Source organism: Rattus rattus, chromosome 5 (genome assembly GCF_011064425.1).
Source record: "Rattus rattus isolate New Zealand chromosome 5, Rrattus_CSIRO_v1, whole genome shotgun sequence".
Taxonomy (NCBI): domain Eukaryota; kingdom Metazoa; phylum Chordata; class Mammalia; order Rodentia; family Muridae; genus Rattus; species Rattus rattus.
The window spans coordinates 112,603,073-112,621,966 of record NC_046158.1 but is presented as its reverse complement, the minus strand read 5'-3'; the positions used below and the strand labels follow the sequence as shown (position 1 = coordinate 112,621,966).

Below are 18,894 nucleotides of genomic sequence, written 5' to 3'. Positions count from 1 at the left end.
TGCCAGTAATCACGCCTTGTCTTAAAAAGAGAAACAGGTTGTAGGTCTAAACATCAAATTCACAGGCGTAGAGGGTAGCACTGTGGTGTGGTCTGATCAAGGAGGAGATGAGCTGATGACAGAGGTTACCAAGGTTTGGTAAGAGAGAGTCCTAGAGGTCTCTGCAGCAGAGAGTAGCTTGCTAAGAGTATTAACCGTTTGGGCACTAAGGAGAATATGAGGGAGATGCGAGGAAACTCTGAGACGTTTCAAACACATATGGGACACTCATGGCAATGATCTCACACAGGTACCCCAAATCCATCCAGATAGGCGCGTCAGATATGCACAGGTCTTTATGTGTCAATCATGCCTCAATACGGGCTTTTTGTAATGTTTAAGCTGGCATAAGCAATGCATTGTGGCACCTTCCCAATTAAGTGTCATTACACTTTCTTCTCCTTAATGCCCCTCCTCCATCCCTCCCCGATAAAGTGCTTTTATAAAAACAGTAATGACTGAGGAGCTCGTCCAATGATAGAGTGTCTGTCTACTGTGCCAGGTCCTAGTTCAGGCCCTAAAACCATAAAAGAAGATTAAAAAGTCCGAATGCTTTTAAGACTCGGTAATGTGTATTTCCATGTTAAATATCATCTAATTCAAGAGCTACAGTGAGTTTGAAACGTACTGCTTAAACATTTTTAAATTGGTATATCCTACTTAACTTTCCTGAGTGAGTGACTGGCTTCAGAGATGATGAAAATTAATAGTTCTGTCTCAACAAATACTTGTGCAAGCAGGGCTATGGCGTCCTGGTTCAGTAATCACAGCTGGGATAAATTCATGGCTTTTTTGAGTAAGTAGCAGCTTCCTTTCTTGAAAAGGGCTACGTGTTACGTTCACTTTACATTTTTGTGTAGGTTTAATAATATTTTAGTAGTGCAGTGTTGCTGTTTATAAATATTTACCCATACATCAGGAGGCAGCTACTCAATTTTTTTAAAATGAGATGTGGCAGAGGAAGAACATGGGCCAAAGAAGCTTGGCTCCCAACTTCCGGGTCTTTGAATTAGTTTGCGCATTGCACAGCAGTGGTTCATTTCTGGCTTTTATGTTAGTGGTCTGGGGATGCAGCATGGTGGTATGGGACTTACTCAGCATGCACAAAGCCCGGGGTTTGATCCTCAATACCAATTAAAAAAAATAGAAGGGGTTGGGGAATTAGCTCAGTGGTCTAGCAAGCGCAAGGCCCTGGGTTCGGTCCCCAGCTCCGAAAAAAAAAGAAAAAAAAATAGAAGTAAAACCAGAAATTTGAAAGTTGCTTTAAAAAAATAAAGAACATGTTATCTCAAGGCCTTGATCCACTCAAATTTTGCAATGTGTTCTGTAGTCATGACTGGCATTTAACTATTGGCTGTATTTCTCATTTGCAGGCCCAAGAAGCTAATGTTAAAAGCTTTCAAGCAATACTGGTTTGTCTTTAAAGACACATCGATAGCCTACTTTAAAAATCAGGAGCTCGAACAAGGAGAGCCAATAGAGAAGCTGAACATTAGAGGTAAGAGATTCTTGCCCCTCCCTCTGATGCACACTGAAAACACAGTTTCAGCAGGATCCAGAAGAAGCTCTGAGCCTACTGCTTGCCAAACAGCAGCTCCTCTCCATCACAGGGCACGGTCATTGTGTGAAATCTGTGCTGTGTTCTCCCTTCTCATCCAGCATGTGCGGGTGTCTGGTTCAAAAGCAGTTATGTTCAGGTTGGGGATGTGACTCTGTGGTACAGCATGTATTTTTGTGCAAGGTTTGTGGTTCAATACCAAGACTGCAGAAGAGGAAAAAATGCCAAGAAATCTTGTATTTTGTTCTTAATTACATTAGTGTCCATTCTCATGTCCAAAAGTGACTGTGAGTGTATTGGTGTCTCTGCTCCCCAAGCTATTTAATCAGTCAGTATGCTCAGCTCTGTCATCATCATAGCAGAGAATCACTTCTGCTTTGATCTCTTTTAAATTCTGTATTCATACCAGGAGTGGGGAATAACAACCTGAGGCAGGGACTGGAGAGATGGCTCAGTGGTTAAGAGCACTGACTGCTCTAACAGAGGTCCTGAGTTCAAATCCCAGCAACCACATGGTGGCTCACAACCATCTGCAACAGGGATCTGGTGCCCTCTTCTGGTGTGTCTGAAGATGGCAACAGTGTACACACATATATATATATACATCTTTAGAAAAAAATAACAACCTGAGGCAGGAAGATTATAGATTCAAGATCAGCCTAAGCTACACGGAAAATTCAAGGCCAGCCTGGAACACATTGAGATCTTGGCTCAATATATGTAAGCATATGTACACATATGCATACATGTACATATGTGTATATGTATATATGTATGCTTACGTATATGTATGTATGCCTGTGTGATTATTTCTAACAAGATACCCAATATCATCCTAAAAATAAATTCAATTTTAAAAGAAAATAATAAAATCATATTTTTATCTATGTTGTCTATAAGCCTAGTTAGTTTTCCTTGAATTATTGTTATTAGTTGCTCCTCTGGCTTTCGCTTATGGTCAAGCAAAGACTTTATGTCGACATTTATTACAACAGATTTCTCAGCACTCAGTTTTGCCCCTCCTTTTTCTTCTTCAGGCTGTGAAATTGTGCCAGATGTGAATGTAGCAGGGAGAAAATTTGGAATCAAGTTACTAATCCCTGTTGCTGACGGAATGAATGAAGTGTATTTGAGATGTGACCATGTAAGTAAAGCCCCTAAGTCTCATCGGTTCCTCTGTATCAGGAGCAGGGGCTGATGAGATGGCTCAGTGAGTAAAGGTGACTGCTGTCAAGCTACATGATCTGAGTTCAATTCCCTGGACTCATAGAGTAGAAGGAAAACGCTGGATCCCCCAGCTTGTCTTCTGACATCTTCCACTCATGAACTGGGATACACATCACACTTACCCACCCACACACACACAAAAATAAATACATCGTATATACATACATACATACATACATACATACATACATACAATTTAATGCTAGAACAAAGCACACAGATAAGTTATCGATTTTCATATGGTTAAATCCCATAAGCACATCACAAACTAAAATTACTGTTCACCCAAAATAGCATTTAAAACACCTAACCTACAAACACCCCAGCTTAGCCTACCTTAGCCATGCTTGGAACACATACATTAGCCTACACCTAGACCACCTAAGACCAAACCTATTTACAGCGAAGCACTAAACACTGTGTGTAAAGCATTGAATTCTCCACTGAGAGGGAGAACTAACGATCATTAAACCATGTTTTCACATCACGGCAGAACTGAAGGCTTCTCCATAGAACTGTATAAATGGCGGCCATATAGAAAGTGTCTCAAGCTGCAGCTCTATAACAGACACGTGCTGCACTGATGCTCCAAAAACCCCTGAATTTGGGCTGGAGGAGTCTGATGTTCCGGTCTGCTCTTAGCCGGCTGCATCTGATTGGATGCAGGTCTCGCTGGGCGTGGCTCCTTGCTGCAGTTTGAGTTTACTTATTTATTCTGTGTCCCAGGCTGCATGGCGCGGGCTTTAGAGACTAATAGGAACTGCTGCTGACTCGTTCAGATTCCACCCGAGGCCATGATTGCCTCCCTAGACTTAGAATCTTCACCTAGGATAAATGACGTTACAAACAATACAGAAAGCTGATGGGAGGGAGAGGTTCTTCTTCACGGATGTCAGCCATGTTATGAAGATGGGAAAGGATAGATGAAGCTCTCTGGGAGTTTGAAGCGTCATTTGTCTGCACAGCTCAGAACTCCTACGTCTCTTTGCGTCATCACACAAAATTCCCTGTGCAGAGTGGCTCAAAGCCTGCTGGGTGACGCAGTCAATGGTTCACAGCCACTCAGAGCATGTGCACCTCACGTTTCCTTGACTGGAAGGTGATAGCTTTGTATCATAGCCCAAAGCCTCCTATGGCTTCTCTGCCTTTTGGCTATGATCAACTATAGAGCCAAGTTCTGTTGTGTCTGCGGCAAGGTGGCCCCACAAGTGATCCTGCATCTAAGCTCTCTGGCTTTTGTTTCAGGAGGATCAATATGCCCGGTGGATGGCTGCGTGCATCTTGGCCTCGAAGGGTAAAACCATGGCAGACAGCTCCTACCAGCCAGAGGTCGTCAGCATCCTTTCATTTCTCAAGATGAAAAACCGGAACTCGTCACCTCTGGTGGCTTCCAGTCTGGAAAGCATGGATATGAACCCAGAGTGCTTAGTATCGCCCCGCTGTGCAAAGAAGCACAAGTCTAAACAGGTTCTCGCCTGCTTGGTTGTTTTATACAATACTTATATGCTAAAGGAAAAGGAGGGACTCCATCCAATTAAGACCAACACTATGAAAATTAGGTTAATAGAGAAATTTGACTACACATTGGGTAGTAGACAATGTGATAGAATTATCGCTGATTTTGTTAAAGATTATTTTACCGATGTTTGAATATAGTAATAGTCCCGGGTTGAACTTAATTAAGGATAAAGTCATTTAGTCCCTACAAATTAGGAATCCAAAGTATGTTTCCATAGAGTGAGTTAGAAGTTGCGCAGGTGAACCTAGTCCCATGGAATCAACGTTGAAGAGAGAGTCGTTTGCATGAGCCTTACACATGTGTGCGTGTTGCCTGATCTTGGCTCTCCTTCTACTCAATCATTTTCATAACCCGACAGAGTGGGGAAAGTGAATTAGTTCATTAGTTAATTAATAGAATGAGCCATCTGTGCAGAGTTCAGTGGAGTCCTGTCTTTATCGTTCTCACTGGGGATCTGGATCGAGGAGAGTGGTTACAAAGAAACCAGCAGCTGTGAAGTCATTGATGTCTCATTTCTGCTTAGCTGGCGGCCCGGATCCTGGAAGCTCACCACAACGTAGCCCAGATGCCTCTGGTCGAAGCCAAACTGCAGTTCATCCAGGCATGGCAGTCCTTACCTGAGTTCGGCCTCACTTACTACCTTGTCAGGTGATTACAGGGTCCATCTGCCTTCCATCTGCCGTCCGACCATAGGCGGCATTCTGGAAGCCTACTGCTGTTCTCACTCAGTCTAGAATGTCAAGTTCTTCTTATTTTAGAACGTTGCCATTTTACAAATGGCCCAAGTACACTGACTGCCCTTAAGAATCTTCCGTGCCTTCTGCTCAGTGAGTCAACACTCCGTGAAACTCAGCTAAATGCAGGAAAAAATGTTCACATTTTACAAAGAAATTGTGTTCTTGTAGGCTAACCACCTGGGCTAAACCAAATGGAGAATGTCAGCCGCTGAGTTAGTGCCACGTGTGACCTTCCTGCCATGTATCTCACACAGTGGCCCTTTGTATGGGGATAATGTTCCCCACCCTTTCCGCAGGACCCTGTTCCTGTGGCTCCCAGCAGATTGCTGAGTCTGAATGCCCTGCGTGTGACTTGTCTGTAATTACTTTCTTGTATTTTACAGATGAGAACATATTTTTCTCTGGGAAAAAAAGTTACATGATTTGTCCAAGTTCACCCCATAGTCAGAGATACTGACATTAATAATCTGTACCTGTACGATGGCTGTGTCCACCATATAGAGTTACGATTCTCCAAAGTGTGTCCATACACAGGCTTGTAAATTGATGTTCTCATCAAATCTGTCTTCTACCACTCCCTTCTCTCCAGGACCCCCCAGATCTCTCTAATTATTTTCCCAGCTTCAAGTACTCTTTTTTTCTTAAGCCAACAGAGTCTGTTTGTTTTTCTAAGTAAGGGAGAATGGTAGCTCGTCACAATCTCATTTCACCATGTGGCTGATGGCCTTGTGCTGTAAGATACTGTTATATACAACAAAAGTCCATTCTCCCATAGTTCTGGCCAAAGGTCTGGTTCCTCCTGCCTCTGCTAACAAAAGAATGCATTCATACATCTTGATCCATTTCCTTCTGTTCACATCTCATTTAACTTTTGCTTACACCTTTTGTCCCAAAAAAACAACTCCTCCTGCTCTATTCACTACAAAAAGGTTTAGAGAAATGGCACAGGCTGGCACACCCTTATCAGCCCGCCAACCTGGATAAAGGCAAGGGAACTTTGTGTTTAGGGGTAGCCTGGAGACCAGCCTGAGCTACATAGCCAGACACTATCTCAAAGCACCAAGGACTAGGGATGTAGCCCAGTGGTAGAGCACATGTTCAAGGCCCTGGGATCCATCCCAAGCACAAAGAAGGAAAAAAAAAAGGTGGAGAGAAGACAAAGTTGTTTTGGCTTCACATACAAGCACACACATGTGTACATGTATATACACATGACACATACCTGGAACTCAGAGGCCAACACACAGTGGATTCCTAGACCAACAAAGCCCAGCATGCCATCCCACCCCTTCCCGTGTTAACTTCTGACCCTGAGCATTTGCATTGCTCTACCCAAGATTGAACTTCAGGGAATGTTGAGCAAATCCAACCAGGAAACAGTGTGAGTCACATGGTGATCAGTTGTAACCAATAGGTAGGTCCTGCACAGATATCCCAGGATGATTACTCCTGGACATGACTTCTCCTTTTGCCCATTAGTCCTGCCAGCTCCTACACTTGTAACCTCCAGAATTGGTTTATAAAGATGTTGAGGCAGAAGCCCAAGGTATAATTTTGAAAAAAAAATCTATATTTCCCAAACAGGACTAGAAGGAAGAGCTAGAACAGAACCCATATGTAGGATGATGGGCAGCAGCGGGGACTTGGCCATCCTCAGGAAACTGGGTCTGTACATCACAACTACATCACAACTTCTAGAGGTTAGAGAGCAGCCCAAGGCATCTCCATACACTAAAGCAACACATGCATTACGTTTTGATATCAAATGTTACGGGGGCCACAGATGTAGCTCAGTGGGTAGAGAGCTTGCTTAGCATGCACAGGGCTGGGTTGGATCCCCAGAATTTCATAGAACTGAGCATGGTAGTGCAGACTTGTAATGCCAGCCCTTGAGAGATGGAAGCAAGAGAGTCAGCCTGGACTACGTAGGACCTTGTCTCTAAAAGCTCATTCATTCATTCACTCATTCATTCATTCATTCTTTTATTCAGAATAAAGACTTAAAGTAACAGAATATAAAAGGTATAGAAATGGTCCTGGGAAGGAAGATAGAGATGAGAAGGAGGAGAAGTGGTTTGTTCAGTTAGGATGGTACCCAGATTGCTTTTCTCTCTTCTTCAGCATCCACACTGCTATTCGCCTCCCATCCTCACACTCTCCCTTGCTGCCCCTGTGTCTGTCCCCTTTCTTGCAGAATTCCTCTAGCATGTTGGACCCGTTCCAAGCATGTGCCTCCCAACTCCACCGCCTTCCACTTGTCATCAAGGTCACCTGCTGGTCACCCTTGATCTGTGCTGAATCTGGTGACTAACTCTGAGCCCTTGTGCCTCAAGGCCTCTTAGCAGCCTTTGACCGTAAAGCACGCCTTTGACCTTCCCTAGTTACCCTCCTCCCTCCCTGGCCATTTCTTTTCATCTCCTTCCCTGGCTCTTTCTCGTCTCCTTGGTTTCTTATAATACTGGAGGCACACGCCTGTGGAACTTATGCTTACTCGTGCTCTCGGGGCTCTGCTGTCTGTTCAGCTTCCCTTATATAAGGAGCTGGCTGTTCTGAGATGTGCATCCTGAGCCAGGAACCCTCTCTAAAACTGCAGATTCATCCACACCAGAGTGTTTAATAAATTGGCATCTCACCATATCCAAAACTCCTAATCTTCCCCCCTTAGAGCTGCCCCTCCTTGAATTTAGTGAGCTGCACCTCACTAAATGAAAATTCTTCTTGTAGATGTGCCCCAAGTCTTTCGTGACTCTGTGGTCTCTGTTGCATTGACATCATTTATTCTGGCAAATCCTACCAGCTTTGCCTCCAAAGCACACAGAGAATTTCACCATCACCACTACCACCACCACAACCACCACCACCACCTGAGCAGTGCCAGGTGACCTTACTTAGTTTCCCTGCTGCCTTTTCTTCCAAAACACCAGACAAAGTGATTCTTGTAAAATCTAAGACAGTCCATGCTAAGCCTTGCTCAAAACAACCTAGAGTCTTTCTGTGCCCCTCAGAGTCAGTTCGTTTTTGCAGCTCAGCTCTCTGTGTCTGTTCCTCTGTCCTCCTCATACAAACCAGCTACCCTGGCCTCTTGGCAGTCCTTAAGTATACTCATACACATAAGCAGCTGTGCTCTCTGCCTGGAGTACTTTTCATCCAGATATCCATGTAGCTCACTCAACCGCAAGCATTGACTCTTTATTTCTGTCATCTCCTTTTCTAACCTCTATCTAAAATGGTAATAATCTCATGCTCAAACTCCCAAATGTCCATTGTTTTCCTTCTGTTATCTGGTATATGGACTTCACTTTTCCGTGCCCTTTACTCTCTGCTGGTCAGGAATGTTCTGGATATGGTGACCCCCTCAGCCTAGGACACAGACATGCTGACTCTGTATGAAGTGATTTGACTTCCTCTGATTTCACTTTCTTCTGATGTCATCTTCCTTTAAAGACAATCTTCAGGAAAGCGTTAGCTCCCTCCCGTTCTTCATAACTTGTTTGTCACCGTAAGAGAGCCCTCCTTTAGGAAGCAGGTTGCTCGTTGTCTTTTCTTCTGAGATAATTTAGAAATGTTACGAGGTGGCCTTTAAGAAACTGTATGTGGGGCCATGAGCTGCCTCAGCAGGTAAAAGCTGCACAAGGCTGGTGACCTGAGTTCCCCAGAACCCACACAAAGGTGGAAGGAGAGAACTGACACCGTACGGTTGTCCTCTAACTTCCGCACGTGTGTTTTGCAGTCGCACATATACATCATACATACAAACAGTAATAAGTGATTTTAAGAAATTGTCTGTGAATGACAGTTGTTCTCTTAATGAATACTGTTATTTTCAGATTTAAAGGAAGCAAGAAAGATGACATCCTGGGAGTTTCATACAACAGGCTGATTAGAATCGATGCAGTCACTGGGATACCAATTACAACGTGGAGATTTGCCAACATGAAGCAGTGGAATGTCAACTGGGAAATCCGGCAGGTGAGGCAGAGGCTTCTGATAGTCCAACTTGCCCATAAATGCACATTCTCCGAGATTCAGCTCACTCTGATTTTTTTTTTTAAAGGTGCTTTATAGTCAGAACTCTGGAGCTATGGACATGGGATAATTGTATACTAAAATACCAGCCTATATTTCTGGACAGTTTCCTAACAAGTCTAGACCCAGCATTCTTTGGTTAACACTGCCAATTGGCTTAGCCTCTGTGAAGATTTTCCATATAGATTATAAAACTGCTATGCAGTTGTTCCATTTTCATAAACTCACCATAGGATTGTATGTGATCGAGCATAGTCATTGCTACCTTAGATGAGCCCTACACAAAGCAAATCCGTGAAAGCCTCATCCAACTGCCTGCAGACCTACAGGTTCAGATGCCTGCCCAGGGCACAGTCCAGGCCCAGGAGCGGAGTAGTGCTGAAGGCACCATAGACATGCCCAGAATGGCCAAGCTCGTCCTGTGAGATGAGCTCTTCAGCCCGCAGCTGTGTAACTTCCCTCCATTTTACATCCTAGGAGCTATATTTAGGCCAAAATCAAGCATGCATCCTAGAAAATACTGTGTAAAGTTAGAGGTGCCTTAGCATTTTACTGATGATGCACACGGGTGCATTTTGCACATACCCAACCACCCCAGCTCACACACCAAATACAAAACCAGCACCGTGAAGGAGAAGTGAGAGACCCACATTCTTCTCAGAATGTTGGATTCCTCCCTGCAATGCTATCTGTCTGGTCACACGTGCATAGGATGAAGGTCAGAAAGTAGGTCTAATGCCTTGAGGCAATCTAATATCACTGTCCAGGAGTGGGGGCTGAACATCAGCCATTTTAAAGACATGCAGGGAACTCCGGGGAAAGGGGGTGAGAACGGGCCATCCTCTAAGTCTTCTGGTGTTTAGAACCTTCTAACTCTCAGGTAGGAAGGGATAAAGGATGCTGGCTCCTGGAAACAAAGGCAGGCCTTTTATTCTTCATTAAACAGTCTACAGCGCCCAATGGTGGCTCTAGAATCCTAGCACTCGGGAGGCTAAGACAGGAGAATCAGTGCAGGTTAGGGTTTCCAGATTAGGCTACAGACAGTGCGACCTCATCTTAAAGCTCCCTGTCCCTCCACACAGAGAGTAATTGAGACAGTCTTTATATATATACATATGTGTGTGTGTGTGTATTCATATATATATATATATATATATATATATATATATATAACTTTTATTCCAATACTTACAGTGAAAAATTTGGGAGCTTTTAAGTAAAAACTGAAAATTTTAACATAAAGTTGAAGTTGGGAAAGCCATGGCTTGCTCACTGATAGTACTTTGTTCTTGTTCACCCCATTCCCTCATGTCTTCTTGTCTCTCTTACTCAGCTCCTTTCCTCAAATTATCCTTTTCTCTGCTTACTCAGGGGGAGAAGAAGTGCCTAGTCTTGCAGTGACTTGGTGTGCCAGGGTGGGGATACCTGGTGGATTCCCTTTCCTCAGAGAAGAAGGGAGGGGGAGAAACTGTGGGAGGGGATGGTGGGGGTAGGGGGACAGTGATCAGGATGTTAAATAGATAGATAGATAGATAGATAGATAGATAGATAGATAGATGATGGATGAATCAATGATAGGCAAGCAGGCAGGAAGACAGACAGACAATTAAAAAGGGACATTCTTTTTTATTGAATATTTTTATTTACATTTCAAATGTTATCCCCTTTCCTGGTTTCCCATCCATAAACCCCTATCCCATCCCCCACCCCCTTCTTCTATGAAGGTGTTCCCCCTCCCCAACCACCCACCCCTTCCCGCCTCCTGCCCTGACATTCCCCGACACTGGGGGGGAGGGAGGGTCCAGACTTGGCAGGACCAAGGGCTTCTCCTCCCATCGGGGTCCAACAAGGCCATCCTCTGCTACATATGCAGCTGGAGCCATGGGTCTGCCCATGTGTACTCTCTGGATAGTGGTTTAGTCCCTGGGAGCTCTGGTTGGTTGGCATTGTTGTCCTTATGGGGTTGCAAACCCCTTCAGCTCCTTCAATCCTTTCTCTAACTCCTCCAATGGGGACCCCGTTCTCAGTTCAATGGTTTGCTGCTAGCATTCGCCTCTGTATTTGCCATGCTATGGCTGAGCCTCTCAGGAGACAGCTATATCAGGCTCCTGTCAGCATGCATTTCTTGGCTTCATCAATATTGTCTAGGCTTGGTGGCTGTATACATATTATAGGATGGATCCCCAAGTGGGGCAGGCTCTGAATGGCCATTCCTTCAGTCTCTGCTCCAAACTTTGTCTCCATATCCCCTCCTCTGAATACCTCTGAAAAAGCAATGGACTTAAGGAAACAACCACTAACTTACCAGGCACACATCAGAGCTGATACCACAAGAGGGCGCAAAGAGCAAACACATTTTTCAGAAAGCCATTTTTCTGTGTGGTTTTGGGGACCTCACTAGTCCTCAGCTTTGGGGACTCTCTCCAACTGCTTTCTCATCCTTCCTTGTCGGAAGTTTAAGTTTATCCATGGCTTACTTTTCCAGGTGGCAATCGAGTTTGACCAAAATGTCTCCATTGCGTTCACCTGCCTAAGTGCAGGTTGCAAGATTGTACACGAGTACATTGGTGGCTACATCTTCCTGTCCACACGATCCAAGGATCAAAATGAAACGCTCGACGAGGACCTCTTTCACAAACTGACTGGCGGTCAGGACTGAAGTGAAGCAGGGCTACCTGGCCTACCTGGACCTAGGAATCCCTTCCTGGACGAAGAGGATCCGTGGCTTTCCCTGTGTGTAGCTTTCAGACCCACACAATGTATGCTTACCATCAGACGCCCAGGTCCTTGCCTCGTCTGAGCACACTGAACACACCCCTCGCCTTACTTTGCCTCCCATTGCCAGCAGTAGACTGGGCTCCTGCTGCGCTTCCTGTAAAGTGGGTGGGGAACGAGAGGCCTGGTACTTACTCTGTGGATGCTCTAAGGCCAGCATGGCTTTCCAGCTCTGTGGCTTTGCAGGCACACCTAACCAACAGCTGACCTGCTTATATGCCTCACGGTAAGTCAGCAGTGAGAAGAGCTAGGTAAAAGCGATGTGTAGTGAGTACAAATCTCATTCCGTACATTCAGGTCCTTCTTAACAAAACTGAGCGTAGCTCTCATCTTGCCAAAATGGCAGCAGGAGTCTCATCGCCTTTTTTCTTTAGAGGTCAGAGAGATGAGTGGGGAGGAGCAGGTTACAGTGGTCTTCAGCATCATCAGTTTACGGTGACTGTCACATCTGTTAAGGTGACCACTCACCGTCTGGTCTAATCATCGGTCCTCATAGTATTGCTGACATGAGAGGCTCCATTCCTAGGGCATCCCACAGACACAGTGAAGTCCTTCTTAAAGACACAGGGATACCTGGGAGCCCATTCTTAGCCAAGATCCATGACTCAGTCGATTTGATTCTGGACTGGGTCTCAAGAAAACAGACCCAGCACTCTGTTAATCAAAAGCACCTTTAAGGAGCTGGAAAGATAGCTTAGCAGTTAAGAGGGCTTGCTGCTCTTGCAGGGGACCTCAACTGAGTTCCAAGTACCTGGCTTTAAGGGATCTTCTGAACTCCGTGATCTGTTTCTAGAGTCCACCATGTTGAAGATCTGCTTTCGGAGCCCTGGTTTGTTGGGGTTGTAAGAAAGTGTTCTTCTTCCCATTCAGCTCATTCTGGGGGTGGAGTCTGCCTCTGTGAGTCTTGCCATTTTCCCTAAACACCTTCAGCTTTGTAAATCACAGGCAGTAACAGACTCTCCGGGGCTTTTTTTTTTTATCCAGTATCATTCCTGTCCTGCTACAAGCATAAGCTCTTGACAGCTGCCTGAATGCCGTATTCTGGTTTTTCGGTAGGAGGGAATGAGTGGGTTTTGAGTAGGTAGACTGCAGTCTCAGAGCTAAAGGGAGGTGTTTTCTTCTGTTGAGACACAGCCTTCTCCTTCCACACGAACTCAGACTGCACAGATAAGACAAGAGCTTTCCTTGAACTCTGCCTCTCTCCTAGGCTGCATGTTTCAGGGTTTTGGATGGAGCCCAGAGAGCTTCAAACCTCAGCTGTTGCTTTGTTTCCCAACCAAGCCACCTGGGAAGGGGGAGTTCTGCAATTCCAGGAGTCAAGAGACACTCCTGGCTTGAGACCACAGACCTGAGCCAGAAGAACCTTCTGGAGGTTTCTTTTAGCCTGTCCCTAGAGGTGTGTACTCATGAACCTTTCCAGGTTCCCGCGGAATTTCTGGGGCTCAACTTTGCTCAGAAGTACTTTAAGCATTTGGAAGATCTGGTTCCCATCACAAAGAACTTAACTTGGGGTGTTTTATGCAGACACATATGTTGAGTATGTGCAGTAAACACTCTGGGCTCTACTGTTTAGGGTCTAGACAGGGTACAGTATATTCCTAGGTATACCACACTAGGCTAGGCATAGCATACACCCAGTGTGTGTGCCTCTAATCCCAGAACTGAGAAGACAGACACAGGCAGACCTCTGTGAGTCTGAGGCCAGCCAGGGCTCCATGATAAGAGCCATTCTCAAAAAAAAAATTTACATGCTAGAGCCTAGACAGATGTTTGAAATTCTGGTCACGATGACCGATGACCTCCTTGATTATTTGTCACCTTGATTACATTTTGCTCATGAGAATTCAGCTTCCCTCCTTCACCCAGACCTGGCCTTCAGGTCAGTCCCTCCTTAGCTTTTCATGGTTGGCTGACATTTCCATGAAATGCTTGGAGGAGTTGGCTGCAGACATTATGCAGTTTGGGGTAGCATTCCTCCCGTGATGACACAGCTACATCTCAAAGGAATGAATTGGTATAAGAAGAAAATGTTAAATGCCACGGCTCTAAAGAGAAGTTGGGTCCTTTTTTTAGGGGGAAGGGATTAACATTTGGATACAAATGGCCAGGTGACTTGTCCTTGGTGAAATTTTAATTTGTTTGCCCCCAACATACACACACACACACACACACACACACACACACACACACCATTTGCTGTATTATCTGCCATAGATGCTGAAAACTGCATTGTGTTATTTATATGACTTTAAATTTGATTTTTATATGTGTTTTAATACAGTCCAGTTGTGTCCTATCCTGCCTGCTGTCTGTTTAAAGGTGACCGTTCTCTCTGCTATGAAGGAAGAGCCACTCCAGCCTGTCATGTGCCTCTGCACACCAAGATTCCAGATCCTTCTCCAGGCAATGAGAGTGTTTGACCTTGAGTTCTAAAATGTCAGCTAAGACTCTTTCTTAATCTTTGCTTTCAGTTCTTCTCTCATTGATAGGACATGCCCTGTCCTAACCTTATGTGGCCTGTCTTGACCCTTTCTAGATCTTGAGAAACTACCAGAAAGCAAATAACTCTATGTCCGGAGAAAAAAGAAGAGCCAAGGCCCCAGCGTTTGATAGCTGGGTGCTGAGGGCGCCTCTTTATTTAATGTTTAATGATCCCTAATAGATAGAACCCTGCAGTGTATAGGAATCTCTCCATGCAATTCTCACATCAGCCCATAGGGGGCAAGAAGAGCTCATCTACTCATTCTCCTGAGGAGTCAAAACTCCCTGAGGTTGTATGGCTGAAAGCCGGTGGGGAAAAGGATCCAAAGCTGAGTTTGTCGACCTTCTCCAGCCCTGCACAGTCTTGAGGCACTGGCCACCTCCCACTAAACGAGACTCAGTGTCCCCCACTCCCAGGTACAGTTTGACCCAGTGGCTACCATTTCCAGCCACCAAGTCAACATCCCCATGTCAGGATCAATCATACTGGTAGGGAAGAATCACCAGCTTGGGAAACGGGCTGCACTGGAGTTAGATGGGTAAGATAGCGGTGGACCAGAGAAGTCTCAGTAGAAATACCTCTTCTGAGAAATACCTCACTAAAAGGTTTCTGTTACTGTTTTTAATTTGGGTTTTGAATCCTAAACAGTAAGGAAATACGGAGTCTTTTGGAAAGCTAGTCCTTTAGTCAATGGACTAAGAAGACAAAGTACTACGCAGTAATTATTCCCTGAAGTAATTTAAAAATCGTTTTAATTGGTCTGAGGACGTATCTCAGCTGGTAGAGTGTGTACCTAGTGCGTATAAAGCATAAGGTCAAAGCACATCCACATAATTGTAACCCTCAGCGTATATGGTCACTTCTCAGACTTCTTTGCATAGGAAACCCTCTTGCTAAGAATAGGAACCTGATCGTTAAACTAGACCTGAGTCCAGAGTCACATGGAACCCAATCTTTAATGCCACCAGATTAAGTGCCCCAACATCTGTGATCACATGACATGAGAAAACAGGCCCTGAGGAGGATGCAGCACCCTTTGTGAAGAAGCAGAAGACTTACGGGAAGGGAAGCACCAAAGCCTGCATGGTCTGACCCAAACAATACATCATCCTGAAAGGCCTTGGGGCCCTCCACAGGCCCTGTATCAGGGAAGGCAATATGCTGACAGCGGGGCAGCTAGTTTGAATACAGCTCCTAGCTGAATCCCAAGTGGGCCATACGTCTGTTAGGATAGAGCAAGGACACTGTTCCTGGCAGCCTGGCATTATAACGGTGGGGTATTCTGGAGATGGCTGGGCTACTTACAGAAGGGACCAGGTCTCTATGCTGTCATTCAAGCTTCTGCCTGTCCTCAAAGAACCAGGACTGGAAAACAAGCCAACCTGTAAGAACCACTACTACTTTTTAAAAAAAAAAAAGTAAAATCGGTGTTTCTTTCTCCAAAGATACACACATCAAATGTGAATTTCCTCATTGCTGTTGAGGGCCAGACGCAAAATATTAGACCCACATTGGTTTCAAGTTGAGGCCTTGCTACTCAAAGTGTAGACCTCAGCCAGCACTTGTGTCAGGAACACAAGGCCTGAAGCAACATGGCGTCAGCAAGGCTCTGTGAGGCACATGGAAGGAGACCTGTGCAAATGCCACTCTAACCTTGTCACCTCCAGCTCCTCTGGCTATGTCATTTACATTTCATGCTAAGAAGACAGGCTGGACCGTGGTCAGACATGCCCCAAGGCGAGAGAGATCCCGGGAGGTGAAACAGCTGTGCGAAGTTAGGAGTCAGTGAGTGAAACCAGCGGCTACCTCCCCAAAGGGCAGTTTCAACAATATAGCTCATAGGTCATGGCAGAGAGATTGATTTTGAGAGAGGTGTGGAGTGATGCTGATGGTCTCCTGTGCCCCATGCCTCCCACGACCCCTCTCCTCGTTCAGGCATGGGCTACAAGCCTCACTGCACACATTTAGGAACGGAGTGCTGGAAAATGTTTAGAAACTCTGTGGCCGTGGGGAATGCTGATTCGCCAGTTCCTGTGATGTAAAGACTCACGCCACAGTGAGTGTGACAGGAGTGTACACAGTCTTGGAAAGAGATGTGGACATCAGGTGACCCAGCCGAGACAGTCGAGCTCCAGCACACAGTGCAATCGTGCACAGACGTCACGAAGCGTGTCAAGGTCACAAGCCAGTGCGCAGGAAGCAGGGCTTTGGGTCCAGGTCCTCTGAACTCAGGTACACTCTCAGCACAGCGCTGGATGTTTCCGTGTGAATTCAAAGCTTCTGTGCCAGGAACCCCAGGTTGTTCGTGATAGCATCTTTGTGAAGATGTAGAGGACAGTTTGGTTGTCCAAATCTCCCCTTCCCTCTCACTCCCTATCTCTGTCTCTGTCTCTCTGTGTCTCTGTCTCTGTGTCTGTCTCTCACACACCCACATACACAGACACATACACAAACACACAGAGAGAGAGAAAGAGAGAGACAGAGACAGAGACAGAGGCACACACACAGTGGGGGGAGGGGGAGAGAGCCTGTTAGAAACATACAGATCCAAACCTGTGTTGAGCTGCATGCACCGCCTTCTCCAAATAAGTTTCTCCTCTCCATGGACCATCACCTTTGAACAGGTTCTAGTCAAACATAGTCATGGCTGGGTACAGGCAGCAGAGTTCAGTCCAGATTGAACTATTTGGGGGCATATGAACAATAATCAAAACGATGTCCCCAAGTGAACTTTTAGGGAGAATCCCCTTTTTACCATAGCATGCCTAAGTACAGCTGGAGACGTGGTGTACAGCAGATGCGTTAAGTAAAGGGGCACACGAAACACGCAAAGGCTCACGCAATCCAAACCTACTAATTCAAGCAGAGAACTGCTCATGCTATGTCCCTTAGTAACCAGCGCGTCTGTGTCTTAAACTCCACAAAAGGAAACAATAGTCAGGCCCTTTGAGTATCTTCCCTCACTGTGGCTGCCAACCTTGGCAGTGGATTCATTTCTGCCCTGCCTTCCCTTCATGAAGAGCTGCATCTGTAAGGTGAAATTCTTCCCAAGTCACTTTAGGTCGTTGTGTATTTTATGTCCACAAGCTAGAATCATCTAAGAGGGAACCCCGACTGAGAAAAACACCGCCATCAGGTTTACTGTTGTGGGCGGTGCCATCACTGGAATGGTGGTCCTGGGTTCTATAAGAAAGCAGGCTGGGCAAGTCATGGGGAGCAAGCACGTTTCCATGGCCTCTGCATCAGTTCCTGCCTCCAGGTTCCTGCCCTGTCTGAGTTCCTGTCCTAACTTCCTTCATTGATGAACAGTGATGTGGAAGCTTAAGTCAAATAGCCCCTTGCCTCCTCAAATTGCTTTCGGTCACAGTGTTTCATCACAGCAATCATAACCCTAACTAAGGCAGTCATGTTCCTTAACACAGCCATAGTCACCTGAAAACACCTAGCTCAGACCCCAACCACCAGCAGGTAATACCTGAGTTGATTTTCACAGAAGATATTTAGATGAAATTCACAAAATAGTGGAAATTTTTCCCTCCAATTGCTTTATATTAGATCCCAAATGTCACATTTTCTACTAAACAACTCCTCAGATGCCAAGGATCAGTGTACTTTTCCAATGGGGCACTCATTTGCAAGTCTGGTCAGCAGTGGGCTCAAGAGGGAAGAAAAGAATATCAAACCCCAGAGATCTGTGACAACACGTGGCCCAAACCTCCCTGTTGCTCATAAGCGGTTGATGCCAAGTCACACCAGAGAGCAGTGACTCTCCCTTGGGGACCAAGCCCCATTTGGGGAAGTCGAGTGAGATGTTGTCCTGACCTTTTCCTCCCTTTGTAGCTGACTCTGGAAGCCATGTGCTCATGAGGAAAACAAATGACCAGCAAAGGTTTGGGAAACAGTTGCTAAACAGCTCCCTCCGTGAAACCTGTAGAACAGGGTGTCACAGACACAAAATCGCCAAGGCAGGAAATAAGCAGGCATGTGGTAGAAGGTCATTTGCAAGCCGTACATACCCTGCCTCCTATTTGTGGAGGAGAAGAGAGACTAAAGTTGACACATTTGTATTCTGTGTGTGTTAAAGATGCTCTCGTAACTGCACATCATAGAGAAGAATCGGGGGTTGGGGATTTAGCTCAGTGGTAGAGCGCTTGTCTAGCAAGCTCAAGGTCCTGGGTTCCGTCCTCAGCTCCAAAGGGAAAAGAAAAAGAAAAAGAAAAAAAAGATCCTAAGAAAAGAATCAGCAGGTCCATGTTACTAGCAGCTTAGCACATGCCCACTGTTAATGGCACGCGTCTTTTGAATTAGCAGCCAGCCCTAGTCCAGATGACCCTGGAAGGGTACAAAGTGGATATCAGCAGACATTAAATGAACCAGACTCATCATTTTGAGAAGCGCCTGAACCAAAATGTCCACAGGAGGAGGGAAGAGGGCAGGGGATGATAATGAGAGCTAGACATCAAAACTCTCAAAACCTGGGCTGACCACCTGACCAGAGGGGCCAGCCTGAGCTCCAGGATGATTGAATACC

General features: G+C 45.5%; 1 protein-coding gene across 1 annotated transcript in view; it reads left to right on the top strand.

Moving 5' to 3' along the window:
* The window catches only part of Fermt1 (fermitin family member 1), a 34,401-nt gene extending 21,758 nt beyond the window's left edge, over positions 1 to 12,643 (top strand). Inside the window, exons 9-14 of the mRNA XM_032904277.1 lie at positions 1,413 to 1,537; positions 2,635 to 2,741; positions 4,070 to 4,291; positions 4,867 to 4,991; positions 8,908 to 9,049; positions 11,592 to 12,643. Of these exons, the coding sequence (XP_032760168.1) occupies positions 1,413 to 1,537; positions 2,635 to 2,741; positions 4,070 to 4,291; positions 4,867 to 4,991; positions 8,908 to 9,049; positions 11,592 to 11,765 (895 nt within the window). The 3' untranslated portion in view covers positions 11,766 to 12,643. The remainder of the gene's footprint in view (positions 1 to 1,412; positions 1,538 to 2,634; positions 2,742 to 4,069; positions 4,292 to 4,866; positions 4,992 to 8,907; positions 9,050 to 11,591) is intronic.
* Positions 12,644 to 18,894: the final 6,251 nt, after the last annotated feature.